General features: G+C 34.4%; 3 protein-coding genes across 3 annotated transcripts; all 3 read right to left on the bottom strand.

The window, feature by feature from the left end:
* Positions 1–1,341: 1,341 nt before the first annotated feature.
* PP2AA2 (protein phosphatase 2A subunit A2) lies at positions 1,342–10,706 on the bottom strand. The gene is made up of 13 exons (XM_047319854.2): positions 10,478–10,706; positions 9,494–9,907; positions 9,016–9,262; positions 8,766–8,878; positions 5,644–5,723; positions 4,970–5,111; positions 4,755–4,835; positions 3,676–3,780; positions 3,357–3,539; positions 3,175–3,267; positions 1,995–2,134; positions 1,833–1,899; positions 1,342–1,743 (listed from the first exon to the last, which is right to left on the bottom strand). Exons 2-13 carry the CDS (start codon positions 9,884–9,886, stop codon positions 1,624–1,626), a joined length of 1,764 nt encoding a protein of 587 aa, XP_047175810.2. The 5' UTR covers positions 9,887–9,907; positions 10,478–10,706; the 3' UTR covers positions 1,342–1,623.
* A 1,282-nt stretch (positions 10,707–11,988) lies between these two features.
* On the bottom strand, positions 11,989–15,390 carry LOC124843191 (aluminum-activated malate transporter 4-like). Its single transcript, XM_047319853.2, has 6 exons — positions 14,880–15,390; positions 14,288–14,428; positions 13,902–14,171; positions 13,356–13,492; positions 13,141–13,287; positions 11,989–12,754 (listed from the first exon to the last, which is right to left on the bottom strand). Exons 1-6 carry the CDS (start codon positions 15,259–15,261, stop codon positions 12,194–12,196), a joined length of 1,638 nt encoding a protein of 545 aa, XP_047175809.1. The 5' UTR covers positions 15,262–15,390; the 3' UTR covers positions 11,989–12,193.
* Positions 15,391–16,239: 849 nt separating this feature from the next.
* Positions 16,240–18,309, bottom strand: LOC124843217 (cytochrome P450 CYP73A100-like). Its single transcript, XM_047319909.2, has 2 exons — positions 17,386–18,309; positions 16,240–17,165 (listed from the first exon to the last, which is right to left on the bottom strand). Exons 1-2 carry the CDS (start codon positions 18,261–18,263, stop codon positions 16,430–16,432), a joined length of 1,614 nt encoding a protein of 537 aa, XP_047175865.2. The 5' UTR covers positions 18,264–18,309; the 3' UTR covers positions 16,240–16,429.
* Between the last annotated feature and the right edge of the window lie 1,088 nt (positions 18,310–19,397).

The raw sequence follows: 19,397 nt of genomic DNA, 5'->3' as shown, positions 1-19,397 counted from the left end.
TCACCCGCGTATGGGAGGAGATTTGCGTGGATTGTGAGCGAAATGTCCTGTGTGCCCTCGACCTATTTCTTAAAAAGTAGAAGGCGTAATCGGTTACATGCATTGGGTATGTGGTTACAGTGGTGTGAAGGATTGTGTGCACTTGTGTAATCGGTTACGTGAAAGTGGTAACCGTTTACATACCACCATGAATATTGGTTTTTTGGTTACGGGGAGGGGTATTGGGTTTTTTGGTTACCTATTACTACATTATAATTTTTATAATTTATAAATATTTATTTTAAAAATTCTTTATATTTTTTGTCTCTTTATAAATATTTTTACAATTAAATATAACATTAATAAATAATATTTATATTATATTTATAATTAGGGGCATTTTGGTAATCTTTCATTTTTAACAATTAAATATTTTTTTAAATCTATCACATCAATCAAATCCTACACTAATTCTCACAAACTTTACTTCCAAATACACTCTCAATTACTCACAAATCCACTCAAAAAAACAACTACAAAATTATCCTCAAATCCACTCAAATCATCTCCCCCAAATCATCTCCCCCAATTAACCCCAAAAGAACAAAGCCTAATTGAAATTTGTCAAAGCAGGTATAAGTTTTAGCTTCCAACATTTTGTGCTATTTTTAAATCTCTAATAGTTTTAATCTTTTTAATTTTTGTCATTATAAATAATAAACTTTAATTAGTTACTAGTATTTATCAATATATAAACACAAAAAATTAAAATCATGTTGTCATATTTGATAAGACAGATCCATAGCCCCATGCCGCCTAATCTAAAACTTGTTAATAATGATGGGTTACAGAAACATATGAGAATTGTGATAACTCTTCCCATGTGAATTCACGTGATGTGTGGCAACATTTCATAATCACTTGCGCTACACTTTCTCACTTCAGACAAGCTAAATTGATGGTTCATTATAAATCATTAACATTCTGATTCAATGTAAATTTTGAAACATTTTATGATAAAAATATATAGTTTGGATAATTTTTATAGAAAATTAAAAATCTTCCTTTTCGGTAAATTGGGCTCAGCCTTTGTGGTTTACCTGTTTATAGTTTGATAATATTCTCTTTTCATTTTAATTTCTTTCGACAAAATATTTAAAATATCTGAAGTCCTTTTGATTTTCACTTGATTAAACAATCACAGCGATTAAATGTTTAAAACAGTACGAGTACGATGAAGCAAATAAAAAGAATTCATACCCCATATGGGTGCAAGTGCCCCTGATTAAAATAAAAAAGCCAACAGAAGTAAGAAGGCTCGGGAGCTATGGCCGCCCCTGATGATGGTGTGCTTCGATAATGTTTGAAAAAATGCAATTCATTTCCCAGAATTACAACAAGGGACAACAACAAAGAATCTATGAAGAATACAACCAAGAAAAAAAACACAAAAATATATGGAAATTAGCATATAATGGAAACTAAATCACATCAATTGTCAATCACTAGCTACTCAGATAAATAACCCATTCAACTATGACTGAAAAGCGCTAAATATAACTATGCAGTGTTACTTGTGATAGTTGGAAATATTACATCTCTTCTTGACGTTTTCAACCTAAAAGCGTGTTGAACCATTCCTGCCTAGCTAGACATCATGACATGATCAATTGCCTGCAGTGCTTGGTTAGAGAAAAATCGCACATCAACATCAGGATCCTCACTGAGCTCAACCAGGCATGGACGGATAGACTTCTCGACCACCTGAATGGCAATGATGTTCGCAGTAAGAGTTGAAGACAAACAAACAAGCAAGATGAACAGAGGTTGGAAAACACAAGTATGATACTTACAGACTGATCAACGATGGGGAATATGGACTCTAATACCTTTGCCACATTGAACTTTATGTTGGGCACTCTACAAGGGACAAAATGGAAGTAAATATGAATCAGAACAACTGTATTGACTCGTCCACTATGGTATATACCCAGCATTCAAAAGGTTAAAAATACCGGTCTTTTGAAGCAGCAACAACCACCGGTAACAACTTTGAACATGTGATTTCAGGCCCCATTACAGGAGCAAGCAGAGAGATAGCACGAAGAATAGTCATCCGATACAAATAGTGTGGATTGCTGCTCATCTCCAAAACCTGTTCCAAACATTCCATATTGATACCGAAGTTACATTTAGGAAAATAGAGAAGGTAATACCATATTGAAAACAAACATTTCAATGAAAACTTTCTTCAGACCCGGAATAGGTAGGAACCTAAAAAAAGCCCAGAAGACAACCTTACAGTGAAAACTCGAAAAGGGCTGGACAAAACTCAGGAGAGACAGTGCCTAAACAGGGAAAACAATAAAACAAACCAAATATATTCATTGTTCAACAGAACTTAAATATATCTGGTTACACATCAGACTACAAGATGATAATCATCTTCGAAGATCTTCAATTTGAGCTTGGTCTAACTCAAAAAAGGTGAGGATTGTCCATGCCTTTATAAGCCCTATTTTCGTCATATCTATAATCAAGATGTGATATCAGTAGAGCTCAGAAACATGCACAGATCTATGCATTATTGAACTGAAGTTTAGTAATGTTTGGTTTGGACAAATATCAGGACTTCAAGACCATCTGTAGAGGCCAAACAAACAAGTTATAGATAAACTGTTTTTACTAATTTTAGATACAATCCAGACGTGAGTTTGCAATGAAGTTCATGACTGATGACCTTTTCTTACATCATCTTTAATTAATGACAGATGATTCCTATTAATTCAGTATTTTGGAAAAGAAAATGCTGTGCTTAAAGTGAAACAAACCAAGATGATCGCAGGCTTATTTGAGCTCAACCTAGACGCATGCAATTGCAAATAGTGGAAGATTTTGCACCCTGTCCCCAAGTCCACTTCCAATGATGACACATGAGCAAGTTTTGTCTTTCAGGAATCCAATTGAAGACAAGCAAGGTCATCCATTTCTAATGATATTGTTGCAGTATTTTCTAAAATTTATTTTTTTAAGTAAAAAAAAATGAAACCAGATCAAACTAAAAAAGGTATAGAAGACAACTACTGCCAGAATGAACATAAAGACATGCACACATACAGAGATAGAAAAATTAATATTTTGACATATATATAGGTGTCTCATGCCATTAACAACAAATGAAGCAAATAGATGAACCTGAGGTATTATGTGCTGCATTGCCCACTCAGGACCAAATTCCTCAGCAAGGCGTTTCAGGTTGTTAGCAGCTGCTTCACGAATTGAATGAACCTACAATAACTACGGCGGTTAATGAAAGTAATCACATGCAATGTTATTCCCAAAAAGCACACACCGGCAAGGAAATGGAGAGCACAAACCTTATCCTGCAACCATTGCATGCAAAGAGCACCAAGCTTGTCATCAAAAAACCCAACCCCCAACTGACTTGCCAATAAGGGTATATATTCTATAATTGCAAGCCGTACCCTCCAATGCCTATCCTCAGCAAGCTCAACAATGGCTGGTAATAAAGATTGGGATAACAGATCAATTCCGATAACCTGCAAGAATAAAAGATTGATCAAAATGTATTTGCATTCTAGAATTAAAGATAGCTGCAGACATAAGAGAAAAAGGTTGCCAAAGAAATATAGAGTATTCTGAAAATGAAAAAGTAACGAAATAAATTATAACAACCTGATTCACTTGATCAAGCTTGCTGATAATATTCAGGCGGACATCAGGAAATTCATCCTTCAAAAGCGAAAGGAAAATAGGAAGAAGCTGCTCAATTGTTGCTTCCTGCAATGATGACAAGGTAGAACTGAGACTAATATTTGCATCAAAACTACCACAATAATGATTAGCCCATAAAATAGATTTTGTGGACTATTATTTTATCAGAGAAAAGAAGATGGATACAAATTTCTGGGAGAGAGGAGTATAGAAGGTAATTCTATACGAGGGACAAAAGGCAGATAATAGTTACCACAAGGTAACACAAGCAGTCAAGCACAAGAAATAGGTTAGATTAATTTGTTAGTTCCTGAATTATATTAGAAATTTTTAAATAGGATGCTATTACTTTGGACGTTTGTAATTAGATCCTGAACTTATAAATCATTTTTAACTGGGACGAGTAGATTGGCTGTTTCCATCAATGGCAAAATATGAGAAACAAACAAAGAATGACAAGTGAGACATTGATAACACTTATGAAGCTTATGACTCTAGGATACCCAGATACTGCAGTAAGTCTAGATTTGGCAGTAAGGCTCTTTCTTTCCTTCAATGCAGGTTCCAAGAATGGGGGATGATATGGATTCTAAAATTCAATCATGAACTATTGTACAAGCCAATCAAACCTGCAAAGGACCTCTTTCACTATATAATTGATTAAAATTAATGGCCTATACAAACAGTCTCAATTTTGGAAAGTGTAAAACATAATCAAGTATTCTATGACCCAAAACTTCAACTGATGTCCTGACTCCTGAACTCAATTTAGGTTGTGTTATGCACGACAATATGCATTTGGACCAACTTCACTTGAAATAATCACCCCCTTTTTTTGCAACTTTCTAACAGAACTCCTGAGAGGGGAAATGAGAGATTTCCGGGGTAAAATTGGTTTTACCAAAACTTTCATAAAAGAAAATATTAATTACTTTGAATAGCCCCAAGCACATAACAGGCTTCACCTTCATGATATGGATAGTACATATTCCTGTCTAGAGCATAATAACTACGGAAACTGCTATTGGATACTTACATACCTTTCCTAAGACTGGTGCCATTCCCATTATCACTGAAGCCAAAGCAGAACGGACATGCTGTGAAGAATCTGATGACAATTCCTGCAAAAGTAAATCCCAAGAATTTACACCTGTACATATAAATTCAGCATACTGAATTGTACAACCAAAACCAAGGAAAGCCTCTAAACAGTAATTTTAACATGTGTTAGAATTCCTTTTTCAGAGACGCATACCTTCACACAAGGAAGAATATGCTGAATTGAAAGATCTGGATTTAAAATCCGACAAAATTTGGTCACTTTTCCAGCAGCTGCTATGCGTACTTCGGCCTCATTGTCTCGGAGCAATCGCACATAAGCAGGTACCAATTCCGTTCTTCACAAACAGTAGTTACAAAACAAAATCTTAAGAAAAATAAATATATTGCTTTGGATTCAGAGTTTGGCCTTAGTAAAACAAAGAGAAAATCAATATAGAAATCGCATGATTTAGTGTACCATATCATGAATGAATTTGAACCCTCTCCTGTTTAACTGAAATAGGAGAATCCTACCTAATAAATATAACCATTTATCACATTTATTATTAAAGCTAACTATTGAAATAAAAACAAATTAAAATTATAAAAATATGGGAGTCTACTTTAGTGGGATCATAGGTTTGTTAGTTTTCATTTAAACTGCATATATTAAGTAATAAACAAAATAATAATTAAAATTTATTAAATATGACTTCTCCTGTTAATCATGAACAGGAGAGGATCCAGATCCTATCATGAATATCCAAAATACCAGCTAGTGAACTTCATTCATAAGGCTTAATACAATTTGTTCACATAACATCATAATCATAGAAAGACTCACGGCATATGTAATATTCACCAAATAATAATAGTAGTAGTTTATACCTGGTAGGTTCAGGGCCTACAGCTTCACAAAGTTCATACAACTGATTTGCAACCATGTAACGCACACGCCAAGACTTGTCCTATCCACAATGAAATTAAAATCACGTAAATAACGCTGTAAAGATATACAAATGCAAGAGACTAAACAGCTAAGCATACATTTGGGAATTGGAAAGGAAAGATGTAAAATGAAATATAGATTCAGTTTGTGATTTACTTTAGCAAGGGTAAGATTAAATTATGATTTATTCTACCATGTTTGGATGTTCAAATTAACATGAAATAATAAAAAAGAAAATGATTTTAAACTTCCATAAATTTACTAATACCTGCCTTTGTCTTACAAAATCGGTATTTAGACAATGAAAGTTGTTTCTATTTTTCTCTCGCTTTAGCAAATCAAAAAGGTAATTTTTACTTTATTTCGCTCTTTCCTGTCTAATTTCTAATAAAATACTTAATAACAACATATATTAAATTACTCTTTTCTCTAACAGGTTCGTATTATTAACAAATTTTATTTAACATAAGTACATCGCTAATTTCTAATCCCTCCCTTTGTCTTACAAAATTTGTATTTAGAAAATGAAAGTTGTTTCAATTTTTCCTCTCACTTTAGCAAATCAAAAAAGGTAATTTTTACTTTACTTCGCCCTTGCCTATCTAATTTCTAATAAAATACTTAATAACATTTATTAAATTACTCTTTTCTCTAACAAGTTCGTATTATTAACAAATTTTATTAAAATAAGTACATTGCTAATTTCCTAACATTTTGATCCGTTGGCATAATGAATTTTTTTTCCTAGTAATTCAGAATGGCCAGAAAATCATTCCTCGTCCCCAAAACCTTCCTGTAATTTCTTTCACAAAAAAGATATATTAAATTCCGTTGTGTCATTTTAAAAGATACATAGTATTCCATAGATTCCAGGAATTTCAGCAAAAAGAAAAAAAATTTAAGGTTATATACTGATGACATTAAATTTTACTAGTTTGAAGGGGGTGACTCTCAAGTCACAGGTAATATATAATATAACATAAGAAGAAAGTCACATTACCTGATAAAGCACATAGCTTGGAGCTGAATCGTCCATATAGAAAATATGATATGAGCATAATGACGAAAAGATATTAATCATAGATAATCATAGATTTTGCCCACTCCTAAATGTACTGATAAGCTCATAAATAATGTGTATAGAAGAAAGCCATGAAGGCCAAATGAAAAGGATAAAGGCCTAAAAGTGCATAAGAGAAAGAAGGAGGCATGGAAGAGAACAATTTGGTTGATAAGGGAGGGAAATAACAGAGAGGGATCAGGCATCACTGGGGGATTGGGGAAATGTGATGTGATGAGAGCCCAATAAGGTTTCTCTAATGAAAGGATCAACTATCATACGCTTCAACCATGGATTCTTTGACTTAAGGAATAGGTTTGGTCTACTTGAAGGTGTGGAAGATTTGCACCAATGGTATCATCTTGGAGGCTTCTTGGTGATGATCATTACCTTTGATGGAAAAGATATTTTGGTTGGTGTGTTATTGGGTTATGATCAGACATATTTTTCAAGCAAGAGAGTGGTGGTTTTGAGACATTTGGATGGTGCTTGGTTGGCTAAAGTTAAGACTATGGCACTGAAATAATGGAGAAGAAGAAACAAGACAGAGAAAAGATAAGACTATGAGAAAGAAAAGCAAAGATTAGGGGAAAAAAAGATCACCTTTGAGAAAGATAGTTTTTCTTGGAATCTATTCAAAAATATGAATCAAGATTGACTGGGAATCAAGGCCAAATGATAAGGATAAATGCCTAAAAGTGCATAAGAGAAAGAAGGAGGCATGGAAGAGAACAGTTTGGTTGATAAGGGAGGGAAATAACAGAGAGGGATCAGGCATCACTGGGGATTGGGGAAATGTGATGTGATGAGAGCCCAATAAGGTTTCTCTAATGAAAGGATCAACTATCATACGCTTCAACCATGGATTCTTTGACTTAAGGAATAGGTTTGGTCTACTTGAAGGTGTGGAAGATTTGCACCAATGGTATCATCTTGGAGGCTTCTTGGTGATGATCATTACCTTTGATGGAAAAGATATTTTGGTTGGTGTGTTATTGGGTTATGATCAGACATATTTTTCAAGCAAGAGAGTGGTGGTTTTGAGACATTTGGATGGTGCTTGGTTGGCTAAAGTTAAGACTATGGCACTGAAATAATGGAGAAGAAGAAACAAGACAGAGAAAAGATAAGACTAAGAGAAAGAAAAGCAAAGATTAGGGGAAAAAAATATCACCTTTGAGAAAGATAGTTTTTCTTGGAATCTATTCAAAAATATGAATCAAGATTGACTAGGAATTGGAAAAGAATCTATCACCACTCACCTTCATGAGATAAAGGTAATTTGCCACTTGAGACCTAACTCTCAAAATACAAACTCTAAAAGAGAGAAATTTTCTACTTCGCACAAACTTAAGCATAAATGCTTTCTATTGATTTCCATCCAAAAGTGTTTAAAAAATGGTCTAAAGCACTCCTTATATAGGAGGTGTGTGGGAAGGAAACCAAACGCTACCTTCCCCCTCTACATGTAACCAAACACTAGGTTACTAACTTAGAAGTCTTATCCTTACATGCTTCCTAGCTAATCTTATACCCAAACACAGGGTTTATTATATGAGGATTAGCTACTTTCTTGAAAAGTTTTCTAACACTGTCGAGCTCCTCCTTTGCCTCCCTCTCTTTATCTTTATCCATAGCTTCTCCTCCTTGATGCGATCCGTCCTTATCCATGATCACACCATTATGAACTGAGGTCTGAGGGGTGACGGAGGTAAGGAATAATTTGGGAAAAGGCTGGGTAAGTATGCTGACTTGAGGCAGGGTCTTTACTATCTTATGCGCTGTTCGGTTGACCTATCACACACACACACCCATATATATATATATATGTATATATGTATATACATATATATATATATACATATATATATATATATACATATATATATATATATACATATATATATATATATATACATATATATATACATATATATATATATACATATATATATATATACATATATATATATAGTTAGTTAGTTAGTTCCTATCACATACCTGGGAGAAGTTCACAATAACCGGTAGAATATGTGCAACACAATCTTGTGGCTCCAATAGTTTGCCTAGAGCAGCACAGCCCTCCACAGCCAACAATCTCACAGAATCTTGATCTGATCCAAGATTACAAGAGCATATTAAAAAAGTACAGCAAAGTCAGGAGACTCTACAACAAAATCACATGTCGATGAACTAGAGAAATGACACACTTTCTACCAAAAAAAAAAAACAAAAATATGTATTCACTTACCATCTTGAGTTAGATCCTCAAAAATTGACATGACATCAGCCTTCAAATGAGCATATTCAACAGTTGCAGCAAATTTACCAAGATTTGATGCAGCTGACCTTCTAACCATAGGCATGTCATCCTGACATAACTGACTGTATATTGATCTCAACTCTGTTTTTGCTGTTTCTGGTGCACTAGGGTATGCAATATGAAATAGCCCACATGCAGAGACCCGGGCAGTAAACCATTCACCTGCTGCTAACCTCTGAACAAAAAAGTAATAGCATGAATAGGACAGAATGTGAACTGAGCAACAACAAAAAGTTATAAACGCAGATCCATTAACCAACCAGTTTCCCATTAAGTATCAGGTTACTCACGTGATATAATTTTTTCAAACTCCCATGAAAGAAAAAGTAAAATTAATATGATAATTAGATTCACTTCAAACCATAAGTGAAATGGAAAAATGTCAGATATAATAACATTAACTGACCTTCACTAATGGTATAAAATATTCAACTAAATCACTCTCCCTCATCTGAGATCCAATTCTACAAAGTGATTCCACAGCTTTATCTCTTACACAGGTCTCCTCAACAGTGCAAAGTGTCTCCAGCGGTGGCAGCAACACACTAGCATGTTCCACTCCCCCAACATAAGGAATGAAAACTCCCAACTCTTCTGCCATTGCAAGAAGTACCTCATCGTCATCATCGTTGTTTTCACTCAAAAAAGGAATTAATTCTCGACGGGTTCGCTCCTCCCCAAGTGCACGTGCAATTGTTGATAGCCTGCGAATTGAGTTTAACCGCAGCTGAATGTCATCATTTTTTAACTCGTCTATAAGCACTGCTATTGGATAGAGTGGTTCATCCGCCATAGACATTTTGCTTTGTTCCCAATATTTCTGGTAGAATCAGCAAGTTAATCAAAGTACAGTTATTAGTGCACCCAACATCAAATACTAATACATCAACAAGCCAGCATTAATTAAATGTATAAATCATTATAACTTAAAAACCTTGAACTTGAACTCCATCTTAATTAACTAATTCCATAACATTACTTCACCCAATTATCTTCAGCTTTACTTAAATGTATAAACCATTAAAACTTAAAAACCTTCAACTTGGAACTCCATCTTAATTAGCTAATTCCATACACATTACTTCACCCATTTTTTTCAGCTTCATTTAAAGTAAAGCATATGAAACCAAACCAAGAGTTTAAGAGCAGGCAAGTAGCAACTGCTAGTTCAAATTGCATGCTTAGTGTGCACCAGCCCGAGCACAACTATAAGATTCAATTAAATTTACTTAGGGTTTTCCAACTTAAGAGACATACATGCGACATCTAAAACATGTCAAAAGTTCATAAAATCAAAATAATTGAAAATCCGATATCAAAATATTTAGTGGAAAAAAGAAAGAAAGAAACCTAGTGTGTCAAATCAAGACAGAAGAGCAAAACATTGTACCCTGTGGAGTAAAAGTGTCAATATCTTTCGACTTCACCAGCTACCGAAACGTAAAGATGGAGAAATTGCGACCTTCTCCTAGTAAATCGTTGGATATAGTTGAAAAAGAATCTCAAACAAGCATCACTGCAAGGTGCTATGCATGAACACTGGAAACCCTAAGACCATTGAAGAAAGAGGAAGAAGACCATAGAGGGAAGCAACGTGGTCGCACACAAAAATGACATAGAATCACCTATGCTGGTCTGAGTTTAACTTTAAAACGGTGCGTTCAGCAAGTTCACTTTTTTTATTTACATTTTTGTAACTAAAATATTCAAAAAATATATTATACCCTCCCATATTGTTTGGTATTTTAGAAGAAGAAAAAATCTAATTTTCCATGGTCAAATGTGAAATATTCATTGTTATACTCATCATTAGTTGTTTTGAACTTAGAAAAAAAAATAACAGGACACAATTTGATTATTATGAAAAAATTAAGAGATGTATTTATATAGTAATTTCTGAAAAAATATTTTTATTGAAAAGTATAAATTTTTTTTAATGATTTCCAATGTCACTTTAATGCATGTGAAAAATTTAAAAAGCACAAAACCAAACAGGAAGTAATGATTAAGGGATGTTAATTATAGCATTTTGTTTGCATGATTAATAGAAGGAAAAACATGAGTAAAATAAGTAAAAAGGCAAAAATTGTGTTATTTTCATAAATAAAAAACAATTGTGAAAGAAATAAAAAAACATTTTAATTAAGTAAAAGAATAGTTGATAATAAATAGAGTAATAAATCAATTGTATAAAAATGTTACTGATTAAAAACTTAATTTTGCTTCTATTTCATCTCATTAATAGGAAAGAAAGTGTTGTACATGTAAGATCACCAAAAAAAAAAACCCTTCTTACTTCTTCACTCAAATAAACTATAAAAAACTGAAATATCACCACCAAAAACATACATAAGTAATTCATTTTTTACTTAGTTTAATAAAGAAATTAGTTTTGTTTCTGTAAGTTATAAATCATTGTTAATTTCTAACATAGTTACCAAATTTTTATTTCATGTTTATCTTATAAATTATTTGATGGTACTGTATTAAGATTTATCAAAATAACAACAATGAAGCTCAAATATTTTTTATATTAGAGTAGAACTTTTGTTTTAATCTTTTAATAGTATTAAATATCTCATTTTCTTACCTTTTGACTTCATTATGCAAGACTAAATGACAATATAAAATAATTAGGCACCGCATTTTGGTTAAATTCTATTTTCTTTTATACTTAGTGTTCTCATTCTTACATGAAAGGTATAAAAATACTTGCTCGACAGGAAAAATTCATGCATCACTTCGAGGAATCCTTATTGTAACAGTTTGTTTAAATTTGAGCTCGTGTTCTTGGCTTCATTTTATCCTTGAAACCTTTTCTCAAGCTCAAGTTCTTGTTTAATCTCGGTAAATAGAAGCTCATATTGCACAATTTCAGCAGTTTGAAAAGACACATTCACATACCAAAACAAATCACAGATGGTTATTTTTAAATCATACAGAGTACATAAAGGTGAGATATCTTGGACTGAGTTTGAATCCTCCCACTTTTTCCAGAAAAAGGAATGCTGCTTCAACTTCAAAGTTATTTCTTAAAAGTGAAACAGAATATCTTTGTTTGACATCTTTGATGGCCTCCAATCAATAAACAAGGGCACTGTAACTCCTAGTTCAACAACGGTTGTTCCACTTCAAAGGGGTCTCTAAAGTTAGCCTTCTCACTAAGATCTTGAAATTCATCCACGAGATTTTGAAGCCTCGCAACAAACTCGATTAAGTTTGAAGCAAATGTTGCCAAAGTTAAGGAGCTCGCACTTTCATACACGTTGGATTCTGGCTCAGGTATCGTCCCTTCTGAGCAGTGAGATAAATTTGAGCGCCCCAATAAGCTCTTGCTTGGCGTTGAAGGGTCTATTTTTATGTTAAGTTTTGGATCATCTCTTATTTCATTCAGGGAAGTGATCTCTCGTTTCATCAAATTCTCATGTTCTTTTTCCTTGTGCAGTCTCACAGCTTCCCAGCTCTCATAGTTGACTAAGAGGAATGACAATCTGTCAATCTTCATCTGCAATTGTTCCGCTGCCTCATGAACATCAAAGAGGATCTCACTGCTGCTCAGCCTTTCCATCTTTTCCACTTTGCTTCCTAGTGTTCTTAATACTTTAGCTCCTTCAATACCAACCTTCTGAAGTTCTTCAAAGAAAGCCAGTCTCTTCTCTGGAGGCGCCTGTGTCATAAATAGTATATATAGATGTATACTGGTATATAATCACAATAAATCTATTCATTTTTATAATAATTACTTTCCAAATCAATTCAAAATTATTTATAATTAGTTGATGATGTGAACCACTAAATGTGCATGAACTTAAATAGTTAACACACTATACATTTAAATTTGTAATTATGTACCAAAAAGACGGGAAATTTATTAATGGCATGCAGAACTACTATCTAAACCAGCCAGTAATCATTTTCATGGAAGTGAAGTTCATGTAATCTTAGATGTTGCTGAGTGCTTGTAGAGGACTGAAAGCAGAAACGATAGATTAAGCAAACAACCATTGTGTGATGTGAAAAAATACAAATAGGAGAACAAAATGTTTACTTCACCTGTATTTCTGAAAGTATGCATCCATGCATTGCCATGACCATGAAAGCACAATGCCTCAATGCTCCACTAACTTTGACGTAGCTTTTCCAAGGATAATTGAACATCTTGTATGGACCATGAGGTGGTTCCCATAGTGCAAAATCTAACTGCAAGACCAAAAATGAACTTGTAAGATGTTGACTCTTTAGCTTTTAAGTCTTGAAAGAAGGGATACCAGAGACTCCTCTTGAGTTGACGATTGCACTGCTGTTCTATAACCCCGGTAAAGAGGGTCATCAGAGGCTTGATAAACTAGTATTTTGGATGGTACCCTCTCATATTCAACGCATTGCAGGTACCCATTTACACAACCTAAAGAAAGTACCACAGGAACCAACCTAGAAAGTCAGCAGCAAGAGCAGACCAAAAACATGTGGAACCAACGCAAATACCAAGCACTGAAAACCCTTATTAAGTAACCAAACTGAAAAGTACTAAGCAAAACCTACACTTTTACAAGCTTCTAGTACGTTAGCCTAAAGAAGTCTCAAAATTTCATTCAATTATAGATTGTGATTTATTGATAGACCGTTGAGTTTTGTAAAAGTTTTTTTTTTTCTGGTGGTGTCTCCCTTTAAAGTAATATCTTAAGTAACTTTTAATTTAGTTTATAATGTTAAAAGGCCTGAAATTAAAATTCTACTTTAATGTTGTATATAATGTTTTGCATTCTTTTAATATTTCAGAATCCAAGTGACAAGTGAGAAAGGAGGAGGAAAACCTTCTAAAGATGCGGCAACTCCGTTGAAATTTTTCACCACCAATTTGTGCAGATCCTCCCCAGACCAGATGGGATAAATGCAAATATTCACAGACAAACTTACACCGGCACCTATTCCAATTAGAAGCAATCTGTAAAAAGCTGTTGAGAAAAATTGCAATCCAGTTCTCCCAGACACTAACACAATACAAAATGTCAACAAGAATACACGAAAGCCATATTCATATTGCTTCATCGCAGGGTACAGCCTCACATAGCTCGCGATAAACCCTGCACACCACAACAACACTGTCATCCTACACATCCACATATATCATCATGCCAACTTTGCCATCAACTAAAGTAAAATGCTTTCACCAAAAAAGATGAAAAGAATGTCGCCCAACCAGCAATAAAAATAGAGACCACAATAAAAATCTCCTCAAAAGCTCGACCAAAGAACACGGATACTTGTGCAAGACCCAGAGCAAGCACTCCAGCAGAAAATGTTCCCAAAGCCCGATTGAAACCTTTATTCAGGGTTGCACCTACACTCCCACATTACCACAACAATAAAAAGGGAAAACAAAAAGTTAATATTTTCATCAAGCAACATAATTAAAGGCCAAAATGAATTTTTTTCAAAAAGTATTATATAGTCCCACCATTTCTCACATAATCGTCCCAACCAATCTTTACTTAAGAAGCCATCAATAAAACTCAACCATCAAGTAGAGATTGGTAGAGACAATAAACACAATCCTCATCATACAACAATTTATTTCAAAACTATAGAAATAATCCTGTAGTCTAAATCTACCACTTGTTTATAATTTCGACCAATTTTCGTAAGAGTGACATCTAGCAGTGGTGTTTTTCAACACTCGAAAAAAGTATATAAGTTTGATTACATAAAACGTGGAAATTAATCAAAATGATGTAGCATGCAAAATTTTCTTTGAAAACTCATAAAGGTGGCATTGAGAATGTATGTAATACCTATGCTGAATTCGAAAACGACGACAACAGTTAGGATTGCCCAGATAGAGTACTTGCTAAACTGTTCCTCCTCAATGTAAATGACAAGCGAGACAATGGCTAAGGACAAGCCAGCTTTGATCGCAAAGACGACTTTGCGTCGATCATTGCGACCCATCTGGTACAACTTAGAGGCAATGTCTTTGGACCTGTTGTGGAAGCTAACGACGCGATCGGAGAGGGCGTCGAGGAAGGAACGTTGTTCCGGGCGTTCATTGACTTCGTCATGGAGACCAATAAGGTCCTTCTTGGAAAGGAGCCTCTCTTTGCTCTTCTCTAGGAAACTGTGTCTGAATGACCCCACTGGTGCGGTTAATCTCTGTGCATGCGTGATCTTATTCATTGCGAAGGACGAAACGATGATGGTGATGAGGCAGAGAGCATTTCTGAATGGAACAGAGGAAGAGAGAATGAAGGGAGTGTTGCCTGTGGGTGTGGCGAAGCGAAGGAAGAGCACATGAACCCGCCAAGTGACAACCTTATTTTTGGAAAATAAATAAATAACATAAATTATCTTTTGAAATTTTCTTAATTAAAAAAAAAAGTAAAAATCAGAAAGAGTTTTCTTTACTTGAATAAAAAATATTTATTTTTAGTATTATATCCTCCTTTATCACTACATCCACTTCTTTTATTTTTTATTCAATTTTCTTCTTTTCTTTTCTTTTCTCTTTACAAACATCTCTTCGTTCTTTCTTTTCTTGTTCAATAGTGCGAGACACTCTTGATCTCTTTTCTTTCCTCATGTCGCCCTTCTTTCTGACATTCTTCATCTGCGACGTTTTTCAACAAGGTAATGATAACAAGTATATTTCCATTCTTTGGATTTCTTTTTCTGTTTATATATTTTGTTTCTAAAACTTATGTGTAAAAGCTTTAAATTCTAATAGATATAAAAATTGAGACAATTAAAATTGATTGAAAAAGTGAAGAAAATTGAAGCGAAGTCACGAAATTAAAACTTTTTTCTCCTTCTGGCTGATGTAGTCACGAGAAGCGTGCAGCGTTTGGTACAGAGGGATCTAGAGGAAGTGAAGCAGTGAAAGAACATAATGAAGTTGATGGTTGAAACAAAAAGCTGAGGACCACAAAAAATGTATGAGTTGGACGAACACTATCCGACATAACCACGAATTTGTTGAACAAATTTGGATCTGAAAGAAATTTGGTGTCCCAGATAGGCATGGGTTGGTGAAAAGGATCAAGGCTTTCACGAATCGTACCTTTTTATATTAAAACAAAGTACGCAAATAAAACACGTAAAGTAAAAACTACTGCAGAAAAATGTTACAAAAAAGGAACAAAGTTATATATGACAGGTTACAAAAAAAATGCTTTATACTTTTGAATAGTGATAAGAACAACAACAAATTCAAACTGTCTTATGGAGGAACATTGCAGGCACTATAGTGTATACAATTGAAGTAGAAAGAAAGACAAATGCTTCTTGGAAATTAAGCAACTGTAGATTTAAGAACTGTTGATAAGCCAAGTGCTTGTTGGGACTGAAATCACAGGGTTCTAATTGGATGGAACAAGACAGTGGAGTGGTTGGCAATGTGCAAGCTGAATTGCCCTCCTTTTTCACTTACATCTATCTTTGTCCCTTTTGGAGCACTCAGCTCAAAATTTGACACCATTTTTGCTATCACAAGTCCAAGTATTGGTAATGCAAGTATGATTCCAGGGCAACTCCTCCTCCCCACACCAAATGGCACGAACCTAAAATCAACCTTTCCTCCAGCAACAGCATCTGTTGCACACTCCTCTTGCAAAAACCTTTCTGGCCTGAACTCCTCTGGATTCTTCCACCATGATGGGTTGTTCGCAAGCCACCAAGCATTCACCACCACCTTGGACTCCTTTGGTATAGTGTACCCTCCTAACTTTGCTTCTTCCAGGTTCATGTGGGGCACCAAGAGAGGAATCGGGGTGTGAAGTCTCAGTGTTTCTTTCACAGTTGCTTGTAAGTATGGGAGCTCGTGTAGGTTTGATTCCGTCACTGGCTCCCCTTTAAGCACTTCTGATATCTCATCACGTATCTTCTTTTGAACGCTTGGATGATTAACCAACTCTGCTATTGCCCATTCCATGGACCATAATGTTGTCTCGATTGCTGCAACGTTGATGTTTTCTACTATATATATCACATTCTCTTCACTGATTTCTCCCTTCATCTGTGCATCTATGATGTGATCAATAGCACAGCTGATCTTGTGTTTCTCCCCGTTGGCAGCCATTATTTGTCTGCAGAGCAATACACCAGCAAAGACTCGCATTATAAACAGAATATAAAGAAGTTATCAAATGGAATTTATATATATCAACCATGTTGGATATAGAATCGTAAGTATTATCTTGAAGACTACATAGTAATTTGTCTAAATGGGATGGATGTTGTATCTTTGGGAGAGTAAATTCAGTGTTTCCTATATCAAAACTTGAGGCTGATAAATATATTAATTACCTTCTTTTCTCAACGTAGTGGGTGTTGAAAAATGCAAGCCTCCTAGATTGCAAGTCCTTGCACTTGTTTAGGTACCCCCTCAAGAACGGCCTGAGCAATGGTATAAAATCCCCATAATTGTATTCAAAACTCTGTGCCAAACGGCTTCTCTCGGAGTTAAACCTCGTGGCCTGAATGAACAAAGGGTCCTCTTGTGACTCAAACTTGGCGTCAAACATCATCCTATACATGATATTGTATAGCATCAACTGAAGCCGCTTTCTGATAACAATGCCTTCGCTCCTCACTCTCTCGTTCAGGTTGAGGTCACGCACCACCAGGTCCATCTCCTCCTCCCACATGCTGCTGTAGTTGTGGACAACCTTGTTGGTGAAGAATGGCAGCGTCATGATTCTGCGCATTTTGCGCCAGTGGTCACCATAAACAGTGAAAACCATGTCTTGGCCGTTCCCAGTGAAGATATCAAACACAACATTTCGTGGGCGCGAGCCAAATTCCACACCTTGTGAATGGAGCACTTGGGTGGCGAGCTCGGGATCAGAGACCACAACCAAGTTTTTGGAACCTAGTTTGAGTAGGAACACAGGACCATAGGTCTGTGACATTGACGCTAGAAGACGGTGGTTGAGATCGTTGCCAACTTGCAACCAGTTACCAAATATAGGAACTGATAGAGGACCAGGGGGAGTGGAAGAGTGGGTTTTAGAAGTTAAGAAAAATTTGCATATGATTAGAACAGAAAGGGTCGTGGCAATAGGAATGGAAACATTGAATGGTGAGAATGGTATTGAGAAATAAGAATGGAAGAGTTTTGTAATTGAAATGAGTAATACTGATACGACAGCTGAAAATATTGGTTTCTTGATTTGAAAACTCATGTTTGTGTTTGTAGGATTGAAGTTAATGGAAGAGTGAGATACTTAGAGTAGAAAGAAAAGGTTTATATATTAGTCGTGATGAGGTTGGTGACCCATGGTTTGTGATGAAATCCATGGGCTGGGTTGAAAGTTTTTTTGAAAGCAAGGTAGGTGGATGGGGGTGTGATAGGTGAGTAAACATTTTTTTAAGTCAAAGTGTGTGTTTGGTCAAGCCAAGCCACCCATTGCAGACTTAAAATATACTGTAATTGGTGAGGCCAACGTGTACATACGCTGCTTGAACTAATCACTGTCTCTTCTTGTAAGATAGTTGTGGAGTTATTATATTCTTGTACGTGAATTACTTCCGTTTTCCATCAGTACGATAAAACGGTAATTTTGATTTCGCTTACTATTTTTATACGAGTAATGATACTAACATACTTTACGTACTTTTATATTTATTTGACATAAAAAAAAAAGTAAAATATTATAAAAGTATAAATTTTTTTATATTTTTAAGAAAAAAAATAAATAAATAAGGATAATATCAAAATGAATATAAAAGATTTAAATGTATTAAAAAATATTTTTCTTTTTATATTACTTTACATTTACTTCTCTTTTATATGGAAGTTGGAGCGATTTAATACTGAATTTATTTATGTAATTTTTACCAAAAAGATGATAAAGGGTCAGTGAAATTCAATTCGTAGTTATTTGAATTCATATTAATTTAAGCTTATTTAAATTTATTTATTTTAAATTTTAAAATATATTTTTGGATTTTTAATTTCATTTACTTATTTGGATTTCAACTAGATATAAATTAAATATTTTTTAGATTTTAGATATTCAAAATTTAATATCTAATATGTTTATATCATTTCAAAGTTTGAAATAGTTAAATTAATACAAAGTCAAATTAACTCGATGTTAAATTAAAGTCTATTTAAATTAATTTAGGTTTAGATTAAATTAAGTTGGTAGAATTTTAAATCAAGTTGAATTGATTCAAACTTAAATAAAATTGAGTCGTTCAAGTCAAATCTAATTAATCTAAATTCAAGTAAAGTGAAATCAAAAATAAATTGAATCGAATTGATCTAAAACCCAGTGCAGCTTAATCCTATATTTACTTAGATTTATTTAAAA

Source organism: Vigna umbellata, chromosome 8 (assembly GCF_029865625.1).
Source record: "Vigna umbellata cultivar VRB3 chromosome 8, Vumbellata_1.0, whole genome shotgun sequence".
Lineage (NCBI taxonomy): Eukaryota > Viridiplantae > Streptophyta > Magnoliopsida > Fabales > Fabaceae > Vigna > Vigna umbellata.
The sequence above is the reverse complement of the archived record's forward strand: the minus strand, read 5'-3'. Positions and strand labels throughout refer to the sequence as shown.

What these genes read in the sequence shown, in the direction of transcription:
- PP2AA2 (XM_047319854.2), bottom strand. Translation starts at nt 9,886, where the DNA reads ATGTCTATGGCGGATGAACCACTCTATCCAATAGCAGTGCTTATAGAC. An exon ending in ATTTTATACCATTAGTGAAG is followed by an intron (nt 9,263 to 9,493) that starts GTCAGTTAATGT and finishes TTTTTTGTTCAG; the next exon opens with AGGTTAGCAGCAGGTGAATG. An exon ending in GTAGGCCCTGAACCTACCAG is followed by an intron (nt 5,112 to 5,643) that starts GTATAAACTACT and finishes CTGTTTGTGAAG; the next exon opens with AACGGAATTGGTACCTGCTT.
- LOC124843191 (XM_047319853.2), bottom strand. Translation starts at nt 15,261, where the DNA reads ATGAATAAGATCACGCATGCACAGAGATTAACCGCACCAGTGGGGTCA. An exon ending in CGTTTTCGAATTCAGCATAG is followed by an intron (nt 14,429 to 14,879) that starts GTATTACATACA and finishes GTGGGAGTGTAG; the next exon opens with GTGCAACCCTGAATAAAGGT. An exon ending in GGTCTCTATTTTTATTGCTG is followed by an intron (nt 14,172 to 14,287) that starts GTTGGGCGACAT and finishes TGTGGTGTGCAG; the next exon opens with GGTTTATCGCGAGCTATGTG.
- LOC124843217 (XM_047319909.2), bottom strand. Translation starts at nt 18,263, where the DNA reads ATGAGTTTTCAAATCAAGAAACCAATATTTTCAGCTGTCGTATCAGTA. An exon ending in CACTACGTTGAGAAAAGAAG is followed by an intron (nt 17,166 to 17,385) that starts GTAATTAATATA and finishes ATTGCTCTGCAG; the next exon opens with ACAAATAATGGCTGCCAACG.